This window comes from Mobula hypostoma, chromosome 15 (genome assembly GCF_963921235.1).
Source record: "Mobula hypostoma chromosome 15, sMobHyp1.1, whole genome shotgun sequence".
Taxonomy (NCBI): Eukaryota; Metazoa; Chordata; class Chondrichthyes; order Myliobatiformes; family Myliobatidae; genus Mobula; species Mobula hypostoma.
In genome coordinates, this window is record NC_086111.1 from 34,785,110 (window position 1) to 34,810,553 (window position 25,444).

Sequence of the window (25,444 nt, forward strand, 5' to 3'; positions counted from 1 at the left end):
TCATTTAGTAATACATGCATTAAGAAATGATACAATATTTCCTCTGGTGTGATATCACAGAACACAATTTACAATTTACAATTACCAATTAAGCTATGGGTACATCTTTAGGTTGTGGGAGGAAACCAGAGCAGCCAGGGAAAATCTATGCATTCCACTGGGAGGACACACAGAGACTCCTTACACAGGAATTGAACTTCAAGAACCAGCAACCCAAGCTATAATAGCATCAACCACTACACTACCATGTTGCCCAATGGTCCATTATAGATACATAGAAAACCTACAGCACAATACAGGCCATTCAGCCCACAATGCTGTGCCAAACATATACTTAATTTAGAAATTACCTAGGGTTACCCATAGACCTCTATTTTTCTAAGCTCCATGTACCTATCCAGGAATCCCTTAAAAGACCCTAGGGAAGACAGCAGAATTTATAATGAAGAATGTAATATTGCAGCACCTGAAAAGAATGGAAAGATTAGCAAACCCAGCATAAAGGTGTGGAAGGAAGGTCATGCTCGACGAGTCTGTTAAGGCTCTTTGAAGATATGATAATTTACACAGATAAGAGGATTGGTATATTAGATTTCTAGAAGGCTTCAAATAAAGCCCCAGAGAGTTTGTTCAACAAGGTCAGTACACATCATGTTTGATGAAACATACTGGCATAGACTGAGAAGTGATTTTCATACAGAAGGCAAAGAATGGAAAATACACAGATCTTGCTCAGTTTGATAGGTTGGGATGAATAGTGAACAGGTATATGTGTCTCAGCTTTTCACAATCTATGTCAATAACATAGCTGAGGGAACCAAATGTCATTATCCTAAATTTTCTGATGACGAGGGTTCTGAATAGAGAGGATTTTGAACAATGTAAGTAAGCTGAGTTCAGTGGACAAAATCTGGCAGATGCAATATGAGGTAAAAAAAATCTAGTCATACACATAGGGACAACACAGAAAAGCAAAGTATTGTATAAGTGGTAAGAGATTGGAAGGCGTCCAGGTTCAAAAACACCTGGGTATCCTTATAAGCAAGTTACTGAAAGCCAATATGCTGGCAGTAAGTCATTTGAAAGGCAAGTGGCATGTTGGCTTTAATTAAAGGAGAAGCTGAGTACAGATATCTCGCTGAAATCGTATGGGGTCTTGGAGAAACCAGAATTGGGAAGTTGCAATTGCTTTTCGTTTACCTAAATGAAGATATGCTTGTCATTGTGCGGAAGACAAACTTTGTTCAACAAACTTTGGGCTTGCACTATGAAGAGAGCACAAGCAGAGTCAGAATCAGGTTTACTTTCACTGACACATGTTGTAAAATGTGTTGTTTTGCAGCAGCAGTACATGAAAAAATGGTTATAGGTTGTATTAACTATATATAAAAATAAATGGATATTGCAAGAAGACTAGAATTGTATTCTCTAGAATTTAGATGAACGAGGACAGATCTCAAGAAAACATACATTTTCACAGGGTTTGGTAAGCTGAGATGGGTAGATATTTCTCTAAATGGTTATCTGGAACAAGGAATAAAGTAAAAGGAAAGGCCATGTTATATTGAAATGAGGAAAAATATTTTCACTCAGAAGGGGTATATCTTTGGAATTCCCTACCTCAAAGATTGAGATAATTCAAGACAAAGACAAATGTAAGGATAATAAAAAGGAAGGAGGGATGTGGGGAGTCTACAGGAAAATTATACAGGTTTAAATATAACCTTGATGAATGGAGGAGCAGAGATGACCTACACATGCTCCCAATTCCTAGGCTTTTTATTGTTAAGTAGTGGTTAGGAAAAGTTTAATATAAAATTAATGTATTACTTAAAATTCTGATTTTGGACATTATTTCATATAAAGCTTTGCTTGGTATCTTTCCCTCAATTCAAGATAAGAAATAAAACAGCATGAGTTCAGAAGTACAAGAATCACAAAATTATAATCTTTCTCATGTAGTACATGCTCTCATTCTATAAATGGAAATTATGTGTGTTTTCTGCTTGTGGTTTTTCATTACGTTAGTGTCTGCTGGTTCCCGTGACTGATGGCACTATTATACTAATCCAGTCTTTCTTTTTATTGACACAGAGAATGGCAAGCCACATGGGCCAGTTTTTATCCATGAGCCAAATGACATTGTGTTTCCTGTGGATTCTGAAGAAAGGAAGGCCACTTTAAACTGTGAAGCAAAGGGGAATCCAACACCATATTACAGGTTTGCTGGCATTATCTTTATCAGTATCTTAATAAAAATAAAGCTGTAAGTCATCTTTCAATCATTCTTTGAAAAGGAAATAAAGAACTTGATTGGAATACAAGTTTGCATCTGAGTGAGTCAAATTAAACAGAACATTCATTAAGTAGTCCTTCCATAAGGACTAAGGAAAGTGAAAATATTTGTATTTAATTTCACTGTTTTAATTAAAATGGATTGAATATGTTTTTATTTACTAATCTGCCATGGCACAATATGCATCTTACCTTAATTGTATTTCCTCTCTCACTTGTTGTGGCATATTATATTTGAAAAGGAATTACAGAGGGGACCAATATAACAGCCATGCAAATTGCAATATTACCATTTGTATCACTGAAATACAAGTAGATATTGATAGATCCCACTGGAAAATATCATTTATCTGTCTCATAAAAATCAAGCAATTAAATAGTGTTATTTTGCATAAGTGATTGCAACTGACCTGTTGTAATGTGTTGTTATGAAAATGACATGAGGGTGTTAAATGATAATTTTTAAATGCACACAGGGCAAGTATAGTATGATATGGAGATTCTTTTTCAACTAACCATTTTAGAAACGTTATTTCAAAAATAGGATGTCAATCTGTGCACCAGAAATGGTCAGAAATAATGTTTCATTGAATAATCTTCTCCCAACAAACACAGGACATCTATCTGTCTGTATCATTAAAGTCAATCTTTCTGAGATGCTTTTAACATCATGTAATTTTATTTCATGTAACTGCACATCTGTATTAGCATGAAAAGTTTGTTCATACGTCAACCCAATGTTTATGGACCTACATTGGTATAACATTTAGTAATGTATTGAATTTAAAATTCTTATTCTTTATGTTCAAACTTCTTAATTGTCTCATTTGTTCCTACTTTGAACACTTCAACCAGTCTTTCATCATCCCTGTACTTCTCCAGCTTTTGCACTTGGTGAGCCCTTGATCTCAGTCTTTGATACTGATTCTTGTACCCTCGCCTGCTTGCAAACCTCACCTCCAGAAGTCCATTACCACACTTTCCTTTGTAAGTTAGAACCAACTCACCCGACTAAAACACAAGGAATTCTGCAGATGCTGGAACTTCAAGCAACACACATCAGAGTTGCTGGTTAACGCAGAAGGCCAGGCAGCATCTCTAGGAAGAGGTACAGTCGACGTCTCAGACCGAGACCCTTTGTCCTGGCGAAGGGTCTCGGCCTGAAACGTCGACTGTACCTCTTCCTAGAGATGCTGCCTGGCCTGCTGCGTTCACCAGCAACTTGATGTGTGTCACCTGACTAAATGTATGTTAGATGCCATAGCATTTCTTGATGCAATTTTTTCTAATTCTGTCTCATAATACTGCTATGCAGTAACAAGTGACATTTTGTGATGATAAAAGCACTGTATAAATGCCAGCTGCTGTTCGAAATAATGAGCTACTATTTGAGTTAACCTGTCTGGGCAGAAATGAGTATTCAACTCTGCCGTATTTGAGCGCTAGACAACTAACTCAATAGCCAGGCATGTGTACTTTCTGCATCATTTATCTTTCAACTTTTTCTTTGAAAGTTGCAATCTTTTTATATTATTGCATTTTATATGAAGAAATTATGCATAAACTCCTCAGGTTCTTCATAACTATTTTTCGATTCACACTTTCCTAACAAAACCTTAGCAGTACTGCTAAATCTCTAAGATCTCTGCTACTTCCAGTTTTACTAGCCACATTCTGATATTTGGTCATTTACGATTACCATTGCTACTATGTTTCACTAAAATTGTCTGTCCTTTTCAGATTTAATTGCTCCTGCTTTCAGTACTATAACAAATGTTTTTCTTGTTCCTTGCATCTTCAAACTTGGTTTATTTCTAATTTTCCCCTTTAATAATGAAAGGTTACCAGCCTGAAACAATACTTTATTTCTCTCCACAGATACAAGCTGAGCATTTCTATATATTTTTTGCAGTTACTTTATGCTAACTACATAAATCATCCTTGCTTTAGTGGAAATGGTCTTAATATATTTCCTTTGTAGGTATATTTTCTCTTCCCTACCTTCACTCTGTTTTGTACATTTCACAAAAGGGAATGCAGCACCTGAAAAGTCCCTTGGATCCAACATGTCCATGGCAGCCAAAATGCCTCACTGAGATTGTTCCATTTGCTTGTGTTGGCTCATAATTCATTGAAACATTTCCGATCCATGTACCTTTCCAAATGTCTATTAAATGTCATAATTATACCCACCTTGTACACTTCACTGTCGTGTTCTTCAAATCCAAAATCTAGTTCATTAAATCATATTAAACATATTAAATATGTTTAATATTTATTTTTTCAAAAATGCACTCTCAACTCTTGTAATCTTTCATATTAACAGAATCCTGATTTCTTTTGCTTCACAATTGCTTGTCATGTTCCCATTTTAATTGCCTAATTTGGCATCAATAATGAAAACTACCTTATTTTCGCATTGTAACTCTTTATATTTTTATTCATAATGGCATGTACTTGTTCAGGATGCATTGCCAGATTGTAAAGAGGTTGATTCTCTGATCAAATTTACTATTTTGCTCTCTAAGTGAGAATTATTTTAAGCAGATCTTCATTTTAAAAAAAGGTGATTATTCCCTTGAATTATTTCTGATTATTCTGCCTTCAGCTTTTCCTCCATCTGAAGATGTAAAGAGAACTTGTAAGAAGATGCAATAATAGCTCATGAAATATGTCACTTCCGATCTTGCTTCAACCTGAGCAGCATCAACAACTTCAACCCTCTGTTTCTTATCCATATGGTTGCCTTCGACTTTGCAACAATTACTCATCTACCATTTGACTAAACTTTTGTTGATAATCTTCCTCACCAATAATCTTCTCTATATACTGTTACGTACCCCGTAACTGGGTTGCCAAACCAGCAGAAATGGATCACTCAGTTGGAGTCTGGAGTACTAGAACTAAGAAAGTTTTATTAAAGAAACAAGCAACACATTAATCGAAAGGATAATAAATGCAACAGTTCAGCGATGATAAACGCACATGTGCACAGAATTAAGATAACAGCATCAATCAAGCTCTATCGTTGTCTAGGGGTAAATGACCAATTTCAAAATGACTCAAAGTTCAGTCCAGTTAGTAGTTCAGTTCGCAGTAATCGTTGCCATGGCGATGGACAAGGTGGGGGAAGAGAGACATAGAATAGGAACAACTGATCATTCAGAACACAGCTTCACTCACAGACCAGCGAGATGGCTCACAAACAGCATTTGGGCGGGTCCTTGGTGATGTCACCTGAGGTCACCGACTGTGACCCCTCCTCCAGATGCGGTCGATCCTCTGCAGTGAACCCGGCACCCAGGCAAGGGCGGACACACACCGGGTTCCCGCTGATCGTACCTTTCCACCCCGGGCGTTGTCTGATACTTCTCACCCACTCGTGAGAGGTGCACCGCTTCCAGGGTCTCGTTACCTCGGGTGGCGTGTGTTCCTGTCTTAGCGAACCTGTCCCTTTTTATCCCCCTGCTGGGGTATCGCCTGTCCATCACTTCAAACAGTTCAGGGTTCAAAGGGGGGAGCCGCTCCTGACAGCTCTCTCTCCCCACATCCCTTCATTACACATCTCCAGACGCTGCTCCATTGTTCCTTATCTCTCCTTCCCCTGAGGGCAGGTGGCAGACCAACTGCTGATGCCACTGATGCTAGCCCAGGCCAGCAAACATCTTAACTTTATGTGTATTCTCGTAACACTTCCCCCCTTTAAGGATTTTTACCGGGAGGTAAAAATTACAAACATGACTACATTATCTGATACATACACAATATACATCTTTAACAGTTATTTAGCTAATACAGAGAATTTGAAGCTGTCAACACCTTGACAGACAGTCATCACATTTTCTGTTCCTTTTACACGTGTTATTAATAATCCCTTAGACCAGGCTCCAACTCAGCAAACTTCATAGTGGCCAAAAACACTGATGAATTGCGACCAATGTAACCTCTCATTTGGTTTTGTCCCGGACCACAACAACAAGGCTCGTCCCATTCCGACTCAATTTTCTCTCGCAAGGGCTTAGTAGGAGGGGGACGGGTATTGACCGCAGAGTTATTGCAAAACTTCCTGCAGTACCCCACCATCTCCAAAAGCCTTCTGAGGGCCCTCTTGTCTGTCGGGGTTGGGAGGTCAGCGATAGCCTGCACTGTAGCTTGCATCGCTGCCAGCTGCCCCTGTGTCACCACAATTCCCAGGTAAGTGACCCTCGTGTGGCCGAATTCATTTTTTTCAAGGTTCACTATCAAACTGGCTTCAGACAGCCGTATTAAATTGCCAATACACACCTCTGTGTTCATCAGCCCTTTAGTCACTGAATTACTCAAAAAATATGGGTGTTCTTTACTGGGCTGCCCTATTGTAACAGACATAACCCAACGTCCCAGTTCTTTGCATTTCCTCGGGACAATCAAACACATAGGTGCGAGTCGTTTAATTACTCCTTCTAAAGATTCGCTTTGTTCGGGGATTAAGGGAGAGACCTTATCAGTAGACCTGGCCAAAACAATAGCCTTCTCCCATCTGACCGATCCCATCCTAATCTTTTCAAAATGGTTCTTTTCTCTTATCAGGGGGCCCCTAGCTTCATTGATTTCCACGCTAACACCGACTAGGTTTGTTAGCATATCAAAAGCCGGTGACCGTCTCAGTTCGCGTCGGTCATGATCAATAACATTTTTCCCCCTGGGCAGCCGGTAAATCTCTTTCATGATTCCACCAACTGTTTCCTCCAGCACCGCAAAATGTCCACCGGGGGGTACCTCGTGGGCCATGTTAAAAACCTCATCCCCATAACTCTTTTGCACCACCCCCCACTCCTCATCTGCGGATACTGTCCTTTGATTTCCCTTTCTTCCTTAGCACTTCCTCATCCGCACAATAGCCTACTAGTTCCCTTGTCAAGGCTGTGTCAGAGAGAGCGGTCTCGGCAAAAACCATCAGCCCCTCGTCTCGCTCCTGCGTCTGCACAAATTCTTTCCTGGCTACTGCTACGTCCGTCCCAGCTCCCTCACTACCTCTTATCTCACTACACCCTGTCTCATACAAGGTTGGCAGAAATGTTTCAGCCAAATTCACCATCGGGGGCCCGCGATGAACCTGTGAGTCCATGGGCCGGGCCTCAATGCTAGCAGGCTGACCCGTCAATCTCACGACTGGGAACACAATTCCTCCGGCGATGTCATTACCGAGCAAGACTTCCACGTCTTTCATCGGTAATTCGGACCTCACCCCGATCGTGACTAGTCCAGAGACCAGGTTGCTCTGTAAGTGTATCTGGTGCAAAGGGACTGACTCTGTCCCTTCCCCAACACCTTTGACCTCTACCTCCCCAGTCTGGGTCTCTGAGCTAAACTCTAATACACTCTTCAGTATTAGTGACTGACACGCTCCCGTGTCTCTCCAGATCCGCACTGGAACTGGTTTTAACCTCTCCTTCACTGACACCAGTCCGGCCGAGATAAACCTCTCGCGCCCTTCCTGGACTTTTTCAGACCTGTCCTTCCCTAGCGGTTCGCTTAACAGCTCAATACAGCCATTCAAAATTTCCGCTTTTCCTTTCCCCGTCTCCTTCCTTGGGGCAAAGCACCTGGACGCAAAGTGTCCGACTTTCCCACAATTAAAACAGACGACCCCAGGAGACTTCCGACCAGACTGCTCCCGGTCTACCTTATCCTTTCCACTAGTCCCCGGCTTACTTTCTGACTTTTCCGGCGGACTCTCCCCTCCGTCCTGACTACCCTTCTGGTAGCCTTTACTCGGGGCAACCTTCATTTTATGCGTCAACGCATACTCATCCGCTAACTTAGCAGTTGCAGCTAACGTGGCTGCCTCTTTCTCATCGAGGTAGGGTCTCATACCCTCAGGGACACAACCTTTAAACTGCTCAATCAGAATCAGCTGCAGCAGTCTGTCATAATCCCCCTCTACCCCTTTCGAGGCGCGCCAACGCTCACAATATGTTTGCATCTCGCGAGCAAACTCCAAATACGTGCGGTCCCACCGCTTCCTCGCATTCCGGAACCTCTGCCGGTATGCCTCCGGGACCAACTCATAAATCCTGAGGATGGCCTCCTTCACCACCTCATACTTCTGGGCATCTTCCGCGGATAAAGCGGAGTAAGCTTGTTGGGCTTTCCCTTTCAGTACACTCTGAAGTAAAACAACCCACTTATCCCTCGGCCAGTCCTGACTTATAGCTACTTTTTCGAAGTGGAGAAAGTACCGATCCACATCGGTATCGTCAAATGGGGGAACCAGCCTAACCTCCTGGGTCGCCCGGAACCCTCCACCTTGGTTCGGCACGAGCCCCTGCTCGGCCCTTATCTTTAACTTCTCCAGCTCAAATTCCCTTTCCCTCTGTTTCTCCTCTCTCTCCAACTGTCTGTCCCTCTCTTTCTCTTCTCTCTCCAACTGTCTGTCCCTCTCTTTCTCTTCTCTCTCCATCTGTCTGTCCCTCTCTTTCTCTTCGTGTTCTAACTGCCGTACCCGGAACTCGTGCTCAAGTCTCAGTTTATCAAGCTGTACCTGTACCGCGTCTCCAGCAGGTTTTTCAATAGACACCTCCCCCAGCTCACCTTGGGGAAACACTCCTTTAGATACATAGTGCTCTACAATAGCTCTGTGTATCTCCTCTCTCCTCATTGTCGACTTCACCTTGGCAAGATTCACCCGTTTGGCCACAGCTATCAATTCCGATTTCCTGGCATCCTCTAATGCCTCCAAGGTCGGCGCCTTTATAAATTCCTCAACCTCCATTTCTGCTGTTTGTCTTTTCTTTCTTTCGGGAATTTTAACCCAATCAATTTACTCCGTCCCAAATTTAGCGTTCAAAATCGCGGACGAGAACCCCACTTATGTTACGTACCCCGTAACTGGGTTGCCAAACCAGCAGAAATGGATCACTCAGTTGGAGTCTGGAGTACTAGAACTAAGAAAGTTTTATTAAAGAAACAAGCAACACATTAATCGAAAGGATAATAAATGCAACAGTTCAGCGATGATAAACGCACATGTGCACAGAATTAAGATAACAGCATCAATCAAGCTCTATCGTTGTCTAGGGGTAAATGACCAATTTCAAAATGACTCAAAGTTCAGTCCAGTTAGTAGTTCAGTTCGCAGTAATCGTTGCCATGGCGATGGACAAGGTGGGGGAAGAGAGAGATAGAGCAGGAACAACTGATCATTCAGAACACGGCTTCACTCACAGACCAGCGAGATGGCTCACAAACAGCTGTTGGGCGGGTCCTTGGTGATGTCACCTGAGGTCACCGACTGTGACCCCTCCTCCAGATGCGGTCGATCCTCTGCAGTGAACCCGGCACCCAGGCAAGGGCGGACACACACCGGGTTCCCGCTGATCGTACCTTTCCACCCTTGTCGTTGTCTGGTACTTCTCACCCACTCGTGAGAGGTGCACCGCTTCCAGGGTCTCGTTACCTCGGGTGGCGTGTGTTCCTGTCTTAGCGAACCTGTCCCTTTTTATCCCCCTGCTGGGGTATCGCCTGTCCATCACTTCAAACAGTTCAGGGTTCAAAGGGGGGAGCCGCTCCAGACAGCTCTCTCTCCCACATCCCTTCATTACACATCTCCAGACGCTGCTCCATTGTTCCTTATCTCTCCTTCCCCTGAGGGCAGGTGGCAGACCAACTGCTGATGCCACTGATGCTAGCCCAGGCCAGCAAACATCTTAATTTTATGTGTATTCTCGTAACAATACGTATAGAGCAAACTTCCAGTGTTAGCTTTATCATCACAATTCTTCATCTCAAATAAATATTTATGCTTGAATAATCAAACATGCTTTGAAACAATTCATGATCTGAAACACCTCTGAATGCTCATAAACTGAATCTTAAATTATGGGTTTAAAGAGCTTGCCCATAACTGATTTTCTCTAATGGTGTTCAAGTCATTTCAAATGGTGGGGTGGATCCAAAGTAATGGTGTTTGGGGCATTCGTTTAAAATTCTGAAGGCATTGTTTTGCTGTAGCTCTTTGTTAGCCCAAATTGTATCTTCATTCATCATGGATTTAAGATTGACTGTTTGGGCCTCAGAGAATCATGATCTAATTGATTAAATTGACTTAGGAGACCAAATAGTTCCAAGTTGTACAAAAGTAGCTCTATTGTGAGAAGGGAAGAAGATATTAAAGAGGCTTCGTGGGGATATAGATATGCCAATTAAGTGATAACTTTGCTGATAGAGTCTGGTACATAAAATAGGAAAACTATGTTCTAAAATTATAAGTGTCTGAGATACGTTGATGTGCAAAGGGACCTATGTTTCCTTGTACAAACATTACAGCAAGCTAGTAATCAAGTGCAGCAATCTGTTGGGAAGCCAGAAAATATGCTGGCCTTTATAATGAGGATTTGAGCACTGAAGGTGTCTAGCCCCTAGGATCTTGATGAGACCTCACCTGAAATATTGAGCACAGTTTTGGTCTCCTTACCCAAGAAAATAACTTTGCCATAAAGAGTATGCAAAGAAGATTTACCAACCTGATACCAAGGATTTTGTGTTTGCCAAACAAGAAGAGTCAGAATAGATTAGGCTTGTGTTTTCCCAGTTTAAAAGAATGAGAGGTGACCTCACTGAAGCTTACACATTCTTACAGACTTTGATCGGGAACCTGCAGGGAGAATGGATCCATTGGCTAAGGAGAATAGTATCAGGAAATCATATTCAGCAAAAGGGATAGGCTGTTTTGACTAAAACGAGGGAATTTTTTTTCATTGAGTGAAAGGTGATTTTTTGAGTTCTCTACCCTGAGCAACTATGAATGTTCAGTCATGGTGTTCATTTGAAATAGAAATGATTAGAATTCTCAATCACAAAGGCATCAAGTGGTATGGGAATGGTGCTGATGTAGAAAATAAACCATGATATGACTGAATGTTGGAGCAATTTGATAGAACCTGTAGGCTTATATAATTCTACTTATTGCTTATATCTCAGCCATGTTGGATTTCCATTCAGAGTTTCTTTCTTCTCAGTTCTGCCATATCTTTTGAGCTACTTGGACCATAACCTATTCTTTCTGGTCTTATTGAATCAAGATCATAGGAATGTGCTAAGGAAGGCTTATTACCATAATGCTAACAGTTTATTTAGTGTCTTGCCAGTCAACCATAATGTGGGATCCAAATTTCTCTCAATTGCCCAAAAGAAATTTTCATCTGTTTACCTCAAACATCTTTTTTTCAGAGCATGTACAAAATAGAAATATCAACTGCTGAATATTCTGAGACAAACTTCAATTTATTCTTCTAGAGTTTCTTGCAGCATTAATGAAAATAAATTTTCTTATGTTCTGAATGTTTTGAACATTACATAGAACATAGAATAGTACAGCACAGTACAGGCCCTTCGACCCACAATGTTGTGCCGACCCTCAAACCCTGCTTCCCATATAAGCCCCCACCTTAGACTCCTCCATATACCTGTCTAGTAGTCTCTTAAACTTCACTAGTGTATCTGCCTCCACCACTGACTCAGGCAGTGCATTCCAGGCACCAACCACTCTCTGAGTAAAAAACCTTCCTCTAATATCCCCCTTGAACTTCCCACCCCTTACCTTCAAGCTATGTCCTCTTGTATTGAGCAGTGGTGACCTGGGTAAGAGGCGCTGGCTATCCACTCTATCTATTCCTCTTATTATCTTGTACACCTCTATCATGTCTCCTCTCATCCTTCTTCTCTCCAAAGAGTAAAGCCCTAGCTCCCTTAATCTCTGATCATAATCCATACTTTCTAAACCAGGCAGCATACTGGTAAATCTCCTCTGTACCCTTTCCAATGCTTCCACATCCTTCCTATAGTGAGGTGACCAGAAATGGACACAGTACTCCAAGTGTGGCCTAACCAGAGTTTTATAGAGCTGCATCATTACATCGCGACTCTTAAACTCTATCCTCGACTTATGAAAGCTAACACCCCATAAGCTTTCTTAACTACCCTATCCACCTGTGAGGCAACTTTCAGGGATCTGTGGACATATACCCCGATATCCCTTTGCTCCTCCACACTACCAAGTATCCTGCCATTTACTTTGTACTCTGCCTTGGAGTTTGTCCTTCCAAAGTGTACCACCTCACACTTCTCCGGGTTGAACTCCATCTGCCACTTCTCAGCCCACTTCTGCATCCTATCAATGTCTCTCTGCAAACTTTGACAATCCTCTACACTATCTACAACACCACCAACCTTTGTATCGTCTGCAAACTTGCCAACCCACCCTTCTACCACCACATCCAGGTCGTTAATAAAAATCACGAAAAGTAGAGGTCCCAGAACAGATCCTTGTGGGACATCACTAGTCACAATCCTCCAATCTGAATGTACTCCCTCCACCACCACCCTTTGCCTTCTGCAGGCAAGCCAGTTCTGAATCCACCTGGCCAAACTTCCTTGGATCCCATGCTTTCTAACTTTCTGAATAAGCCTACTGTGTGGAACCTTGTCATATGCCTTACTAAAATCCATATAGATTACATCCACTGCACTACCCTCATCTATATGCCTGGTCACCTCCTCAAAGAACTCTATCAGGCTTGTTAGACACGATCTGCCCTTCACAAAGCCATGCTGACCATCCCTGATCAGACCATGATTCTCTAAGTGCCTATAGATCCTATCTCTAAGAAACTTTTCCAACAGCTTTCCCACCACAGACGTAAGGCTCACTGGTCTATAATTACCCAGACTATCCCTACTACCTTTTTTTGAACAAGGGAACAACATTCGCCTCCCTCCAATCCTCCAGTACCATTCCCGTGGACAATGAGGACATAAAGATCCTAGCCAGAGGCTCAGCAATCTCTTCTCTCGCCTCGTGGAGCAGCCTGGGGAATATTCCGTCAGGCCCCGGGGACTTATCTGTCCTAATGTATTTTAACAACTCCAACACCTCCTCTACCTTAATATCAACATACTCCAGAACATCAACCTCACTCATATTGTCCTCACCATCATCAAGTTCCCTCTCATTCATGAATACCGAAGAGAAGTATTCATTGAGGACCTCGTTCACTTCCACAGCCTCCAGGCACATCTTCCCACCTTTATCTCTAATCGGTCCTACCTTCACTCCTGTCATCCTTTTTTTTCTTCACATAATTGAAGAATGCCTTGGGGTTTTCCTTTACCCTACTTGCCAAGGCCTTCTCATGCCCCCTTCTTGCTCTTCTCAGCCCCTTCTTAAGCTCCTTTCTTGCTTCCCTATATTCCTCAATAGACCCATCTGATCCTTGCTTCCTAAACCTCATGTATGCTGCCTTCTTCCACCTGACTAGATTTTCCACCTCACTTGTCACCCATGGTTCCTTCACCCTACCATTCTTTATCTTCCTCCCAGGACAAATTTATCCCTTTATCCCAAGAGATCTCTAAACATCGACCACATGTCCATAGTACATTTCCCTGCAAAAACATCATCCCAATTCACACCTGCAAGTTCTAGCCTTATAGCCTCATAATTTGCCTTTCCCCAATTAAAAATTTTCCTGTCCTCTTTGATTCTATCCTTTTCCATGATAATTATAAAGGCCAGGGAGCGGTGGTCACTCTCCCCCAGATGCTCACCCACTGAGAGATCTGTGACCTGACCCGGTTCATTACCTAGTACTAGATCTAGTTTGGCATTCCCCCTGGTCGGCCTGTCCACATACTGTGACAGGAATCCATCCTGGACACACTTAACAAATTCTGCCCCATCTAAACCCTTGGAACTAATCAGGTGCCAATCAATATTAGGGAAGTTAAAGTCACCCATAAACGATATTACGTTATTACGATAAACATTAACCTATTGCCGAGGAAGTGTATTATATCAACCAACCAAGGCTTTCTTGTGATACAGATAAAAATGCACAGTGCATCCTAAAATTCTGGATGAATTCTCCTTGTCTTTTTCTGAGTAGCAGTTATGTTACTGCATAAAATATTGTCTATTAATAACTTAGTATTTGGTAACCAGGGGCTTCTTGTCTTAATGAAGCTTGGTGGTTTTGTCATAAATTAACTGAAGATGATCTTAGTGAAAAATAAAAGTCTCTCTTGAAATAACTGAACTCTTCATCATAAGAGCTGTGCTAAAATCAAAATATTTGAGACAGATAATTCTCAGAAATGAGACATCACTTTCATAAAGTAATAAGAAGAAAATTCAGCTGTAAAAAAAGGCATAACATCAAACAGTTTGCAATTTCAATGAATTATAAAAGAACAAAACTAGCCAGAATGTAATCAATTGATTGATTCTGTACAAGTTTGAACCCCAACTCTTTCCATACAAGAAAGTAATTAAGCTTTTACAAAAGTTCATTCTCAAAAATCATGTCCTTGTTCTTTGATCCTTGGTTTATTCTCCTGTTTGCCATTGTTGATCTGATCCTATTTTCTCATCTCAGCATTGTAAAAGATCTACACAATTCCCACCAATTCACCTGTCTCTATTTCTGCATCAGTAAATCCGCTGATTTCGTCTTTCCTGGCCTGGACCCCTTTATTAAAATTATCCATATGACAGCAAAAATTGGGGACAATCTTTACATTCAAAGAAAATCCCATGGACTTATCCTACTGCAATTTAAAACTATTACCTGGCAAACATGGTTAGGATAGGTGTGGGGATGTTTTGCCTTCTACTTTAACTATCCTACCTTATTCATCCTAGTTTTTGCCATACTTGTTGGAGTATGGGCATTACACCTTGGACCATACAATCGTTGATTCCTTGGACTCTGGGGTATAGCAGATTTTTAGACCAATACAGCAGTTAGGTCTAAAATATTGGCCAGTAAATCTTAGGTTCAGTTACTGGTGCTTAGTTTTATTCTTAAGTTTATCAATGTTAAATACACTTGAGAATAAGTGATCAATTTTGGTTTGTTTTCTTTAAAGGGGGGTTAATAATTTTCAGGTGAGTCATGGATGGCTTTTAAAAGCAGTATTTATGAGCATATGGTTACTTTTAAACAAACAAATCTGTAATTTTTCTCAAACTTCTTTTTCAAGGCACAAGGACACATAAACTAATAACATGTTGCTTTATCACTTTATAACTTTATGGTGGAATTTCATGCAACACACACAAAATGCTGGAGAAACTTAGCAGGTCAGGCAGCATCTATGGAAAAGAGTATAGTTGATGTTTCAGGCCGAGACCCTTCATCAGGAGTGGAAAAAAAAAGATGAGCACGAGGGTCTCAAACTAAAACCTCGACAATACTCTTTCCCATAGATGCTACCTGGCCTGCTGAGTTCCTCCAGTATTTTGCTTGCGTTGCTTGGATTTCCAGCATCCACAGATTTTCTCTTGTCTGTGAGTGGAATTTCATGATGACTTCAGATTCTATGAAGAGATTGGAGTGCTCAGTTTCTTGATGATCATCATAGACATAATGGGCTGAAGGACCTATTTCTCAGCTAAGCAGTATGATTCTAAAACTCTAAATATTCTATTTAATAATAAGTTAATACATACACTAAAAAGTAAGAAAACAGATGGATAGAAATCATAGGTTTTAAAGTGTGTGGCTCTAAATATAACCATGTTGAGCAATCCAGCTTTGATAGGCGACATTTGGAAAAGAATTATCAGGAAGTCACTGAGGCTAATTCTTATCTACAGTTTAAAACATACGTTTAATTGTGTAAAGCTAGTTTTAACGCTCATGGTGATAGGCTTTACTTTTAATGACCCCAACATGAATGCTAATTCCTTTAAAGCATTGAAGATCTTGGATTGTTGCAGTCAATGTAAACAATGGGCAAACTTGTTATTACGAAATGCACAGGAGTATTTTACCTCTAAGTTTTCCAAGATGTAGAATCATAGACGTTAGTGATATAACATATTGAACCAGCCAGATGATTAACGTTATTAAAATAAAATCTTCATTCGGAAGGTACTTAAGTGGGGATTAGTGACATAGTTAAGAAAATAAAATTATTTTTCTGGTCTAAAGGTATTTGAAAGGATATTATCAGTGACATTTAATAATATTAACTAAATAATTGATATTCAGGATGCAATACCCTTTCATGCATGCTATTAGTACATTTAGGGTTTATGAGCTGCTGTAATTAAAACAAATTATCCCACTCCTTGATTAAAAAGAAGAACAACATGACATGCATGTTTTCCAAAGGGCATAAGGCTATATGGGTTTCAAAATCAGTTCAGTGAATTTAATAATGAGTTATGCAGGCAAGTTATTTTAGGAATGCTTCTGAGTTAATTTAAAGCAAATTGCGGAGCACATAGCTTTAATTTAGTATGAATTGGCACTAATTGGGCAAGCTAACTTTGGGAAACTGAGAGCATGGCTGGGATGTTAAGTGGGCACCATAGGTAGAAATGATCACACTACCAACACTCATCATAGAAATAAACTATTAATGATACATCCTTGAAATTTCAGCCTAAATTAACTATTATTTTGCTAAGGAAGCAATCAAGCAAAGTTTATTGGATAGAATAGCATTACAGGGAAGGACCGTGTGATCTTATTTCCGTTGGCACATTGCTATTCCCCTGAGATAATTGAAGGCCAATTCTTAAGTCAACCTAGAAAGTAGCAATAATAAATTGATGCAAGCTAATTGTCAATCTGCAAGATGAGGCTGACAGATTTCTTTTTAACTCAGGGTATTAAAGACATGGGACAAGGGTGGAGAAATTGTATTAGATTAACTGTGATCTCATTAAATTGTGATATGTAATTGAGAGTTAACTGTTCCTTATTTCTATAACCGTTTTTCAATTGTGGAAAGTATAAAACACAGATAAATTATATCACTTCAACTGAAGTGCTAAAAAAAACTTTGGTGCCTGCTGCTCGTTCTGCACAGGGGGTTGTGATGTCCACCACCAGAAGCTGCATAATTTTTGGACAGATAAATGTATAAATTTACTCGGCCTCATTTGTGCACAAGAATGTCCAAGCTCTGCTCCAGCACTTTGTTAGGTTAGTGCTCTATTCCTCCCTGCTCAATGAAAGTGCAAGCTGGCCTGCTCACAGGATTTTGGATTCAACAAGCATTGCTGTGTGCATACCCATCTTCATTCTCCAGTCTGCCTCTTCGTCAAAACCTTGTAGGGTAAAACTCATGCAATCTATGTCTCTCGCCCTGTTTCAACTCATAGCTCATGGTTTATCATGTGCAAGCACTATTTTAAGTGATCTGGAATGGTAGTTGTGATCAGAAAAGCAGTCCTAATCCTGTTGCTCTTTTCCAGTTTCCATGTTCTCAGTTTGTCTGGATGCCTACTTCAACAAGAGATACGTTAAAGCAGGTGGCCATCATAATGGAGAAGATTATGGATAAGAAACTAAGATCAGAATGCAATAGAATAGTAAATTTATGAATAATGTGAGTCACGCTAAGATGATGGTTGAGATCAGAATGGATTTGATGATCATGCTTTGGAAATTAGTGGTAGGAAATAGAGGTGATGGCTTCAGTTTAACAATAATTAAATCAATAGAATTGCCTCTGTCCAATAATAATTGTTGAGATACACCGAGTGGAAGCAGAAGTTGTGTTGATTGATGTTGATGTTGTTTAGGGCTGGAATATAAATAAGGAAGAGGAGGGAGACACCAACTGTTCCTCAGAGGACTCCACAAGTAATAGTACAAGACAGAGGAACAGACTGAGTATGGCTGCTACTAGATGAGAAGAAGTAGAATCAAAGGAAAGAACTCTAGGTTAGGGCAATGTGCTCAACAGGAGACACAGAGGAATAATTAATGAGTTAGAGTTACAAGCTAACATTGTGACTTTATCCAGGCCATTTAAGTGTTTTCTCTGGAGGGAGAAATCCATAAAGGAAAACACCATTTTAGTAATGTTGTTTGTGATAAAAATTAAAGAAATAGCTCTTGTTTTCCTCTTCTCTTTCAATGAGACCATGATCATATGATGTAGGAGCAGAATAAGGCCATTTGATCCATTCGAGTTTGCTCTACTATTTCATCGTAGCTGATCCAATTTTCCTCTCAGTCCTAATCTCCTGCCTTCTCCCCATATCCATTTATGCCCTGATCAATCATGGAATCTATCAATCTCTGCCTTAAATATGCATAAAGACTTGTCCTCCACAGAGGCCTGTAGCAAAGAACTCCACAGATTCACCAATCTCTGCCTAAAGAAATTCCTCCTCATTTCCATTCCAAAAGGATACCCCTCTATTCTGCAGCTGTCTCCTCTGGTCTTAGACTTTCCCACCACAGGAAAAATCCTCTCCACATTCACTCTATCAAGGCCTTTCACCATTTGATAGGTTTCAATGGGGTCACCCCTAACTCTTCTGAATTCCAGTAAACACAGGCCCAGAGCTATCAGATGCTTTTCATATATCTAGACATTCAATCCTGGAATCATTTTCATGAACCTCCTTTGAACTATCTCTAGATTCAGCACATCCTTTCTAATATAAGGAGCCCAAAATTGCTTACAATACTCCAAGTGAAGCCTCACCAGTTCTTTATAAAGTATCAGTATTACATAATTGCTTTTATATTCTAGTCCTCTTGAAATGAATGCTAACAATGCATTTGATTGCCTCAACATACACTCAACCTGCAAATTAACTTCTATGGAATCCTGCACGATCACTCCCAAGTCCCTTATGCATAAGTTTTTTGTATTTTCTTTCCATTTAGAAAATAGTCAACTCTTTCATTTTTTCTACAGAAGTGCATGATCATATGCTTCCCAACTCTGTATTACACCTGCCATTTCTTTTCCTTTTCTCTTGATCAATCTAAGTCCTTCTGTAGCCTCAATACTTCCTCAAAGCTACCTACCCCTCCACGTATCTTCATATTTTCTGCAAACTTTGCAACAATCCCAAACACAAAATAATCTGCAGTTGCTGGGATCAAAGCAACACTCATAGCACACTGGAGGAACTCAGCAGGTCAGGCAGCATCAGTGGAAAAGATGAGTCGATGTTTCGGGCCAGAACCCTTCGTCAGGACTGAACAAAGAAGGAGGGGGAAGGATTTGAAGAATGCTTGTATGTTCAGTTAAAAGACCAGTAATTTGAAAGACAAAGGGGTGGGGGAGGGGAAGCAGGGACGTCATAGACAGGAAAACAATAGGTAGTAGAGAAGGAGGCAGAACCATGAGGGAGGTGATAGGCAGCTGGGGGAGGGCGTAGAGTGAAATAGGGATAGAGGAAGGGAGGGGGAGGGAATTACCGGAAGTTGGAGAATTCTATGTTCATACCAAGGGGCTGGAGACTACCTAGACGGTATATGAGGTGTTGCTCCTTCAACCTGAGTTTAGCCTCATCATGGCAGTAGAGGAGGCCATGTATGGACATATCTGAATGGGAATGGGAAGCAGAGTTGAAGTGGGTGGCTACCGGGTGATCCTGTCTGTTGTGGTGGACAGAGTGGAGGTGCTTGACAAAGCGGTCCCCCAATCTGCGTCAGGTTTCACCGATGTAGAGGAGGCCGCACCGGGAGCACTGGATGCAACAGATGACCCCAACAGACTCACAAGTGAAGTGTTGCCTCACCTGGAAGGACTGTTTGGGGCCCTGAATGGTGGCAAGAGAGGAGGTGTAGGGACACTTACGCTTACAGGGATAAGTGCCTGGTGGGAGATCCGTGGGGATCAATCAATTTGCAACAATCCCATCAATTCCATCATTCAAATCATTGACATATAACATAAAGAGAACTGGTCTCAACACAGACCCACTAGTTACTGACAGCCATTCAGAAAAGGCTCCCGATATTCCCACTCTTTGCCTCCTGTCAATCAGCCACTGCTTTATTCATGTTACAATATTTCTTGTACTACCATGGGCTCTTAGCTTTCTAAGCAGCCTCATGTGTGACACCTTGTCAAAGGCCTTCTGAAAATCCAAGTGCACAAAATCCATTGATTCTCCTTTGTCTATCCTACTTGTTATTTCTTCAAAGAATTCCAACAGATTTGTCATGCAAGATTTTCCCTTGAGGAAACCATGCTCTCTATGGCCTATTTTATCCTGTGGCTCCGAGTACCCTGATAATTCATCCTTAATGATCAGTTCCAGCATCTTCCCAACCACTGAGGTCAGACTAATTGGCCTATAGTTTCCTTTCTTCTGCCTCTCTCCCTCCTTGAGGAATGGAGCAACATTTGCAATTTTCCAGTCTTCTAAATCCATCCCAGATCTAGTGATTCTTGAATGATCATTACTAATACCTCCACAATCCTTTCAGCCACCTCTTTCAGAACCCTGGGGTGTACAAGTTCATCTACCTTATCCAATACACAGCGCGCATTCAAATATGGCACCTTCAGTTCTGTATTTACCCTTTTCAATTTTGTCCATCTTTTACATTGCAATTCATCTTATTGACTGCAATTTTGCACTATCAGCAGCCACTCCTCAGTATACATTGCCGCTGTTTGTAAACCAGCTACCTCATCTTCAGCCCTATGATCTGCCTTTCCTACAATACTGCTAACATTGCAGCAATATATGCAGCTCAGAACACTAGTTGTATCATGCACAAATTTTTGATTCCTAACTTCGTCTAAGATCTTACCAACATCTACCTCCACAACCTCTCCACTAACTGTTCTGGTACTCTGGTTCCCATCCTCCTGTAATTCTAGTTTAAACCCCACCGTGCAGCCTTAACAAAATCCCCACTAGGATATTTGACCACCTCCAGTTCAGGTGCAAACTGCCCCTTCTGTATAGGTCCCACCTTCCCTGGAAGGGAGCCCAATGATCCAAAAATCTTATGCCCTCCCTCCGACTCCTTAGCCAAATATTAAACTCTATAATCTTCCTTGTTTTGGCCTCACTAGCATGTGGCACGGGTAGCAATCCTGAGATCACAACCCTGGAGGGCTTGCCCTTTGACTTGGTGCCTATGTAGAACCTCATCACTCATCCAACTTATTTCATTGGTACGTCCATGAAATATGACTTATTTCATTGGTACGTCCATGAAATATCACCCTCCCACTTAAGAATGCTGAAGACACAATCTAAGATATCTTGGACCCTGGCACCTGGGAGGCAACATATCATCCAGGAATCTCGTTCTTGCCCACAGGGTCTCCTGTCCACTCCCTTAACTAACAAGCTCCCTATCACCAGTGCATGCCCCTTCTCACCCACTTCCCTTCAGAGTCACAGAGGCAGACTCAGTGCCAGAGATCCGACCACTGTGACTTCCCTCTGTTAGGTCAACTCTCCCCCCAGCCACCCCCCACAAGAGTATTCAGTGATATATGTGTTGTTGACGGGAATGCCCACTGAGGTACTCTTCACTTGCTCCTTAACCCTTTCCCCTGTCACCCAGTTTCCTGTGTTGTGCACCTTGGGTGTGACTACCTTTCTATATGTCCTCAAATAGACTCTGACAACCAAGTCCAACTCCTGGCCTTCTCGTGTGGCTTAGCCTCTAAGCCCAGCGGAGCTGTTTCTACTGACAGGAGAAGGGGCGAAGGTGGGTGACAAGGTTCCCCATGGAAGGTTAGTTAGGAAGGTTCGATTGTTAGGCATTAATATGGAAGTAATAAAATGGATTCAGCAGTGGCTAGATGGGAGACGCCAGAGAGTAGTGGTGGATAACTGTGTGTCAGATTGGAGGACGGTGTGTAGCGGTGTGCCTCAGGGATCTGTACTGGGTCCAATGTTGTTTGTAATATATACTAATGATCTGGATGATGGGGTGGTAAATTGGATTAGTAAGTATGCAGATGATACGAAGATAGGTGGTGTTGTGGATGATGAGGTAGGTTTTCAAAACTTGCAGATAGATTTAGGACAGTTAGAAGAGTGGGCTGAAAGATGGCAGATAGAGTTTAATGCTGAAAAATGTGAGGTGCTACATTTTGGTAGAACTAATCAAAATAGGACATACATGGTAAATGGTAGGGCATTAGAGAATGCTTTAGAACAGAGGGATCTAGGAATAATGGTGCATAGTTCCCTGAAGATGGAATCTCATGTGAATAGGGTGGTGAAGAAAGCTTTTGGTTTGCTGGCCTTTATTAATCAGAGCATTGAGTATAGGAGTTGGGATGTAATGTTAAATCTGTATAAGGCATTGGTAAAGCCAAATCTGGAGTATTGTGTACAGCTCTGGTCACCGAATTATAGCAAAGATGTCAATAAAATTGAGAGAGTACAGAGGAGGTTTACTAAAATGTTGCCTGGGTTTCATCTCCCAAGTTACAGAGAAAGGTTGAACAAGTTATGTCTTTATTCTTTGGAGCGTAGAAGGTTGTGGCGGGGGGTACTTGATAGAGGTGTTTAAAATTATGAGGGGGATTGATAGAGTTGACGTGGTTAGACTTTTTCCATTGAGAGTGGGGAAGATTCAAACAAGAGGACATAGGTTGCGAATTAGAGGACAAAAGTTTGGGGGTAACATGAGGGGGAACTTCTTTACTCAGAGAGTGGTAGCTGTGTGGAATGAGCTTCCAGCAGAAGTGGTTGAGGCAGGTTCTATGTTGTTGTTTAAAGTTAAATTGGATAGCTATATGGACAGGAAAGGAATGGAGGGTTATGGGCTGAGTGCAGGTTGGTGGGACTAGGATAGGGTAAGAGTTCTGCACAGACTAGAATGGCTGAGATGGCCTGTTTCCGTGCTGTAATTGTTATATGGTTATATGATTATATGGTTCCTAGCCTCTCTACAGTCTTAGCTAAGCAGTTATAAAGAAGGGAAGGAAAAATATACTTAACCTGGAGCTTTTCTTTTCTTTTGCTTTCTATGACTGAAGCCTCTCTTCATTAAAGCCTGAAGATCACCATTCTGACTCTGTCCACTCAGACTTTGGCCAGTGTGCTTGCCCCCGCCTTCCTTTAATTTGCTCCTGCTAATGAATCCGAAGTGCTGATTGTTACTGACCAAAGCTGTTTTTCACTGTAGCAACCCACTACTGCCTTTTTAACCCAGGCAATGGACCTGATTGAAATACCCCTTTCAAAACTCCCAATGTCCAGACTGGTCACTGGTCAAAGCTCTTTTTCAACCATGTGTCTAATATCTTGGCCTTACCTTAAGGCCAAATGACTTTGCGTGATAATTTCCATTTCACTCTACACCATTGTATTTTGATTTTGTATTTTACTCTTATCATATCCTCATTCTTGGAAGTGCATTCAAGAATAAGATTACTTGGCCCCAAAATGCTTGGCAATGACAATATTCAGTTCTAGAGATTCAAGCTATGACATTTACTGGTACCACAATCATCAGATCGCTGACCATAAATAATCTGGAGATTACCATTACCCAGAAACTTAACTGGACTTATTGCATAAATGTCAAAACCACTATTGCACATCAATGTTAAGTGACTTATCCAATTCCCAAAGCCTTTCCACTTTTTTCACAACTGAAGCCAGGGGCTTGGTTGAATGGATACTATATTGACGTGGATAGGCTTTTTCCATTGAGAGTGGGGGAGATTCAAACAAGAGGACATGAATTGAGAGTTAAAGGGCAAAAGTTTAGGGGTAACATGAGGTGAAACTTCTTTACTCAGAGAGTGGTAGCCGTGTGGAACGAGCTTCCAGCAGAAGTGGTTGAGGCAGGTCCAATATTGTCATTTAAAGTTAAATTGGATAGCTATATGGACAGGAAAGGAATGGAGGGTTATGGGCTGAGTGCAGGTCGGTGGGACTAGGTGAGAGTAAGAGTTCAGCATGGACTAGAAGGCACGAGATGGCCTGTTTCCGTGCTGTAATTGTTATATGGTTATATGTTATATGGTTATATATCACAGAATCTTCACAAATTCAATACCATAAGAAGAAAACAGCAACTTGTGCACTAGTTTCAACATTCAGTACCCATCAAGCACATACCTTGGTTAGTTTTTATGATGTACAGGATGTACAGTGACTAGTTACTCATAATTATTTAGCAGTATGTGCAAAATATGAGACAATCCACCCATCTAGAAAGATATCTTATAGCCTCATTACCCACCTCATCAATCTGCAAATCCACAAAAACATCTGCCATCCTGTTTTACCTTTCGTTCGTTGTCACTTGGTTAATATCATCAAATTCACCATGGAGACTGTAGCAGCTAATGAGAAAAGGCACACTGCTGGTTTCTAAATTTGCCAGCTATTATAATATTCCAAAGGATTAATTTAAAAAATAATGGTATCTGTGACAGCAGTACAAGTCACTGTCTATGAGGTACAAAGAAAATTTCAAAAAAGTATTACGTGTTATTTTTTTGTGGCATTGAGAGATGAATTCTCCCTGTAAAAGAACCTTTGAATAGTATGTGAAACCCCTTTTACTTGGCGTCTCTGGAAATGTGACTTGTTAGCCTCTCACTAACAGCCACCGGATTCTGCAGCAAGAACCCACATTTCTCTGGCTTCGTACATCTGGGGAGTGTATGACTCTGGTCCCACCAAATCCATGGGGCTAAAATGTCTCGCCCACCCAGACCCCAGTATGTGTGAATGCTGTGTGATTTACTGCCCTGCAATAGCTAGTCAGCCTGAAATAACAGATCACACAGCGCATACAATTATACAGTAGTATATTTATGAATGTTAACTTAACCAAAGAATTAGTAAAGAAAAGAAAGAAATAAAACAAATGGCCCATTCTAATTAAACAGTCCAATGTGCTTGGAGCTCAAATCTTCTAAAAGCCATATTTACCGATCCTCAGCAGACCTCCACACCTTTGCTCCATCAGATCACATTTCCCAAATGGATCGAATCCTATGACCGGTTCTCTCCAGCATCTTCTCTCTTCATCTCCCATCGAACAAAGACAAAGACCCACCTCTGGTGTCAATCGCAGAACTGCTCTCCCAGCCTTCTCCGCACCCTTCTCCCTACTTCACTCTCCTGATTAAACGGGCCACAGTCCTAAGCATCCCTTATCTCCAACAATCTAAACACTGCTTCTACAGAAATACCATTACATGAAATACCCTGCAACATTAGCAGTAAAACCTTTACCAGGGTGTTACATATGCATTACTGATTTCAGCAGTCAAACCTTGGGATATTCAAATCATAGACAAAATGTATTTTGTACTTAATTCTAAGCAAATCAAAAAAAATTTTGCTTTCTTCTAATACTACTTATATACATGATGTTATCGAAGTAAAAAATTGGAATTGATTTAT

General features: G+C 41.2%; 1 protein-coding gene across 3 annotated transcripts in view; it reads left to right on the top strand.

The window, feature by feature from the left end:
* The window catches only part of LOC134356779 (contactin-4-like), a 2,290,679-nt gene that overhangs the window by 1,396,453 nt on the left and 868,782 nt on the right, over positions 1-25,444 (top strand). For all 3 annotated transcript variants that reach the window (XM_063067893.1, XM_063067892.1, XM_063067894.1), the window contains exon 5: positions 2,095-2,221. In XM_063067893.1, coding sequence (XP_062923963.1) covers positions 2,095-2,221 — 127 coding nt within the window. The remainder of the gene's footprint in view (positions 1-2,094; positions 2,222-25,444) is intronic.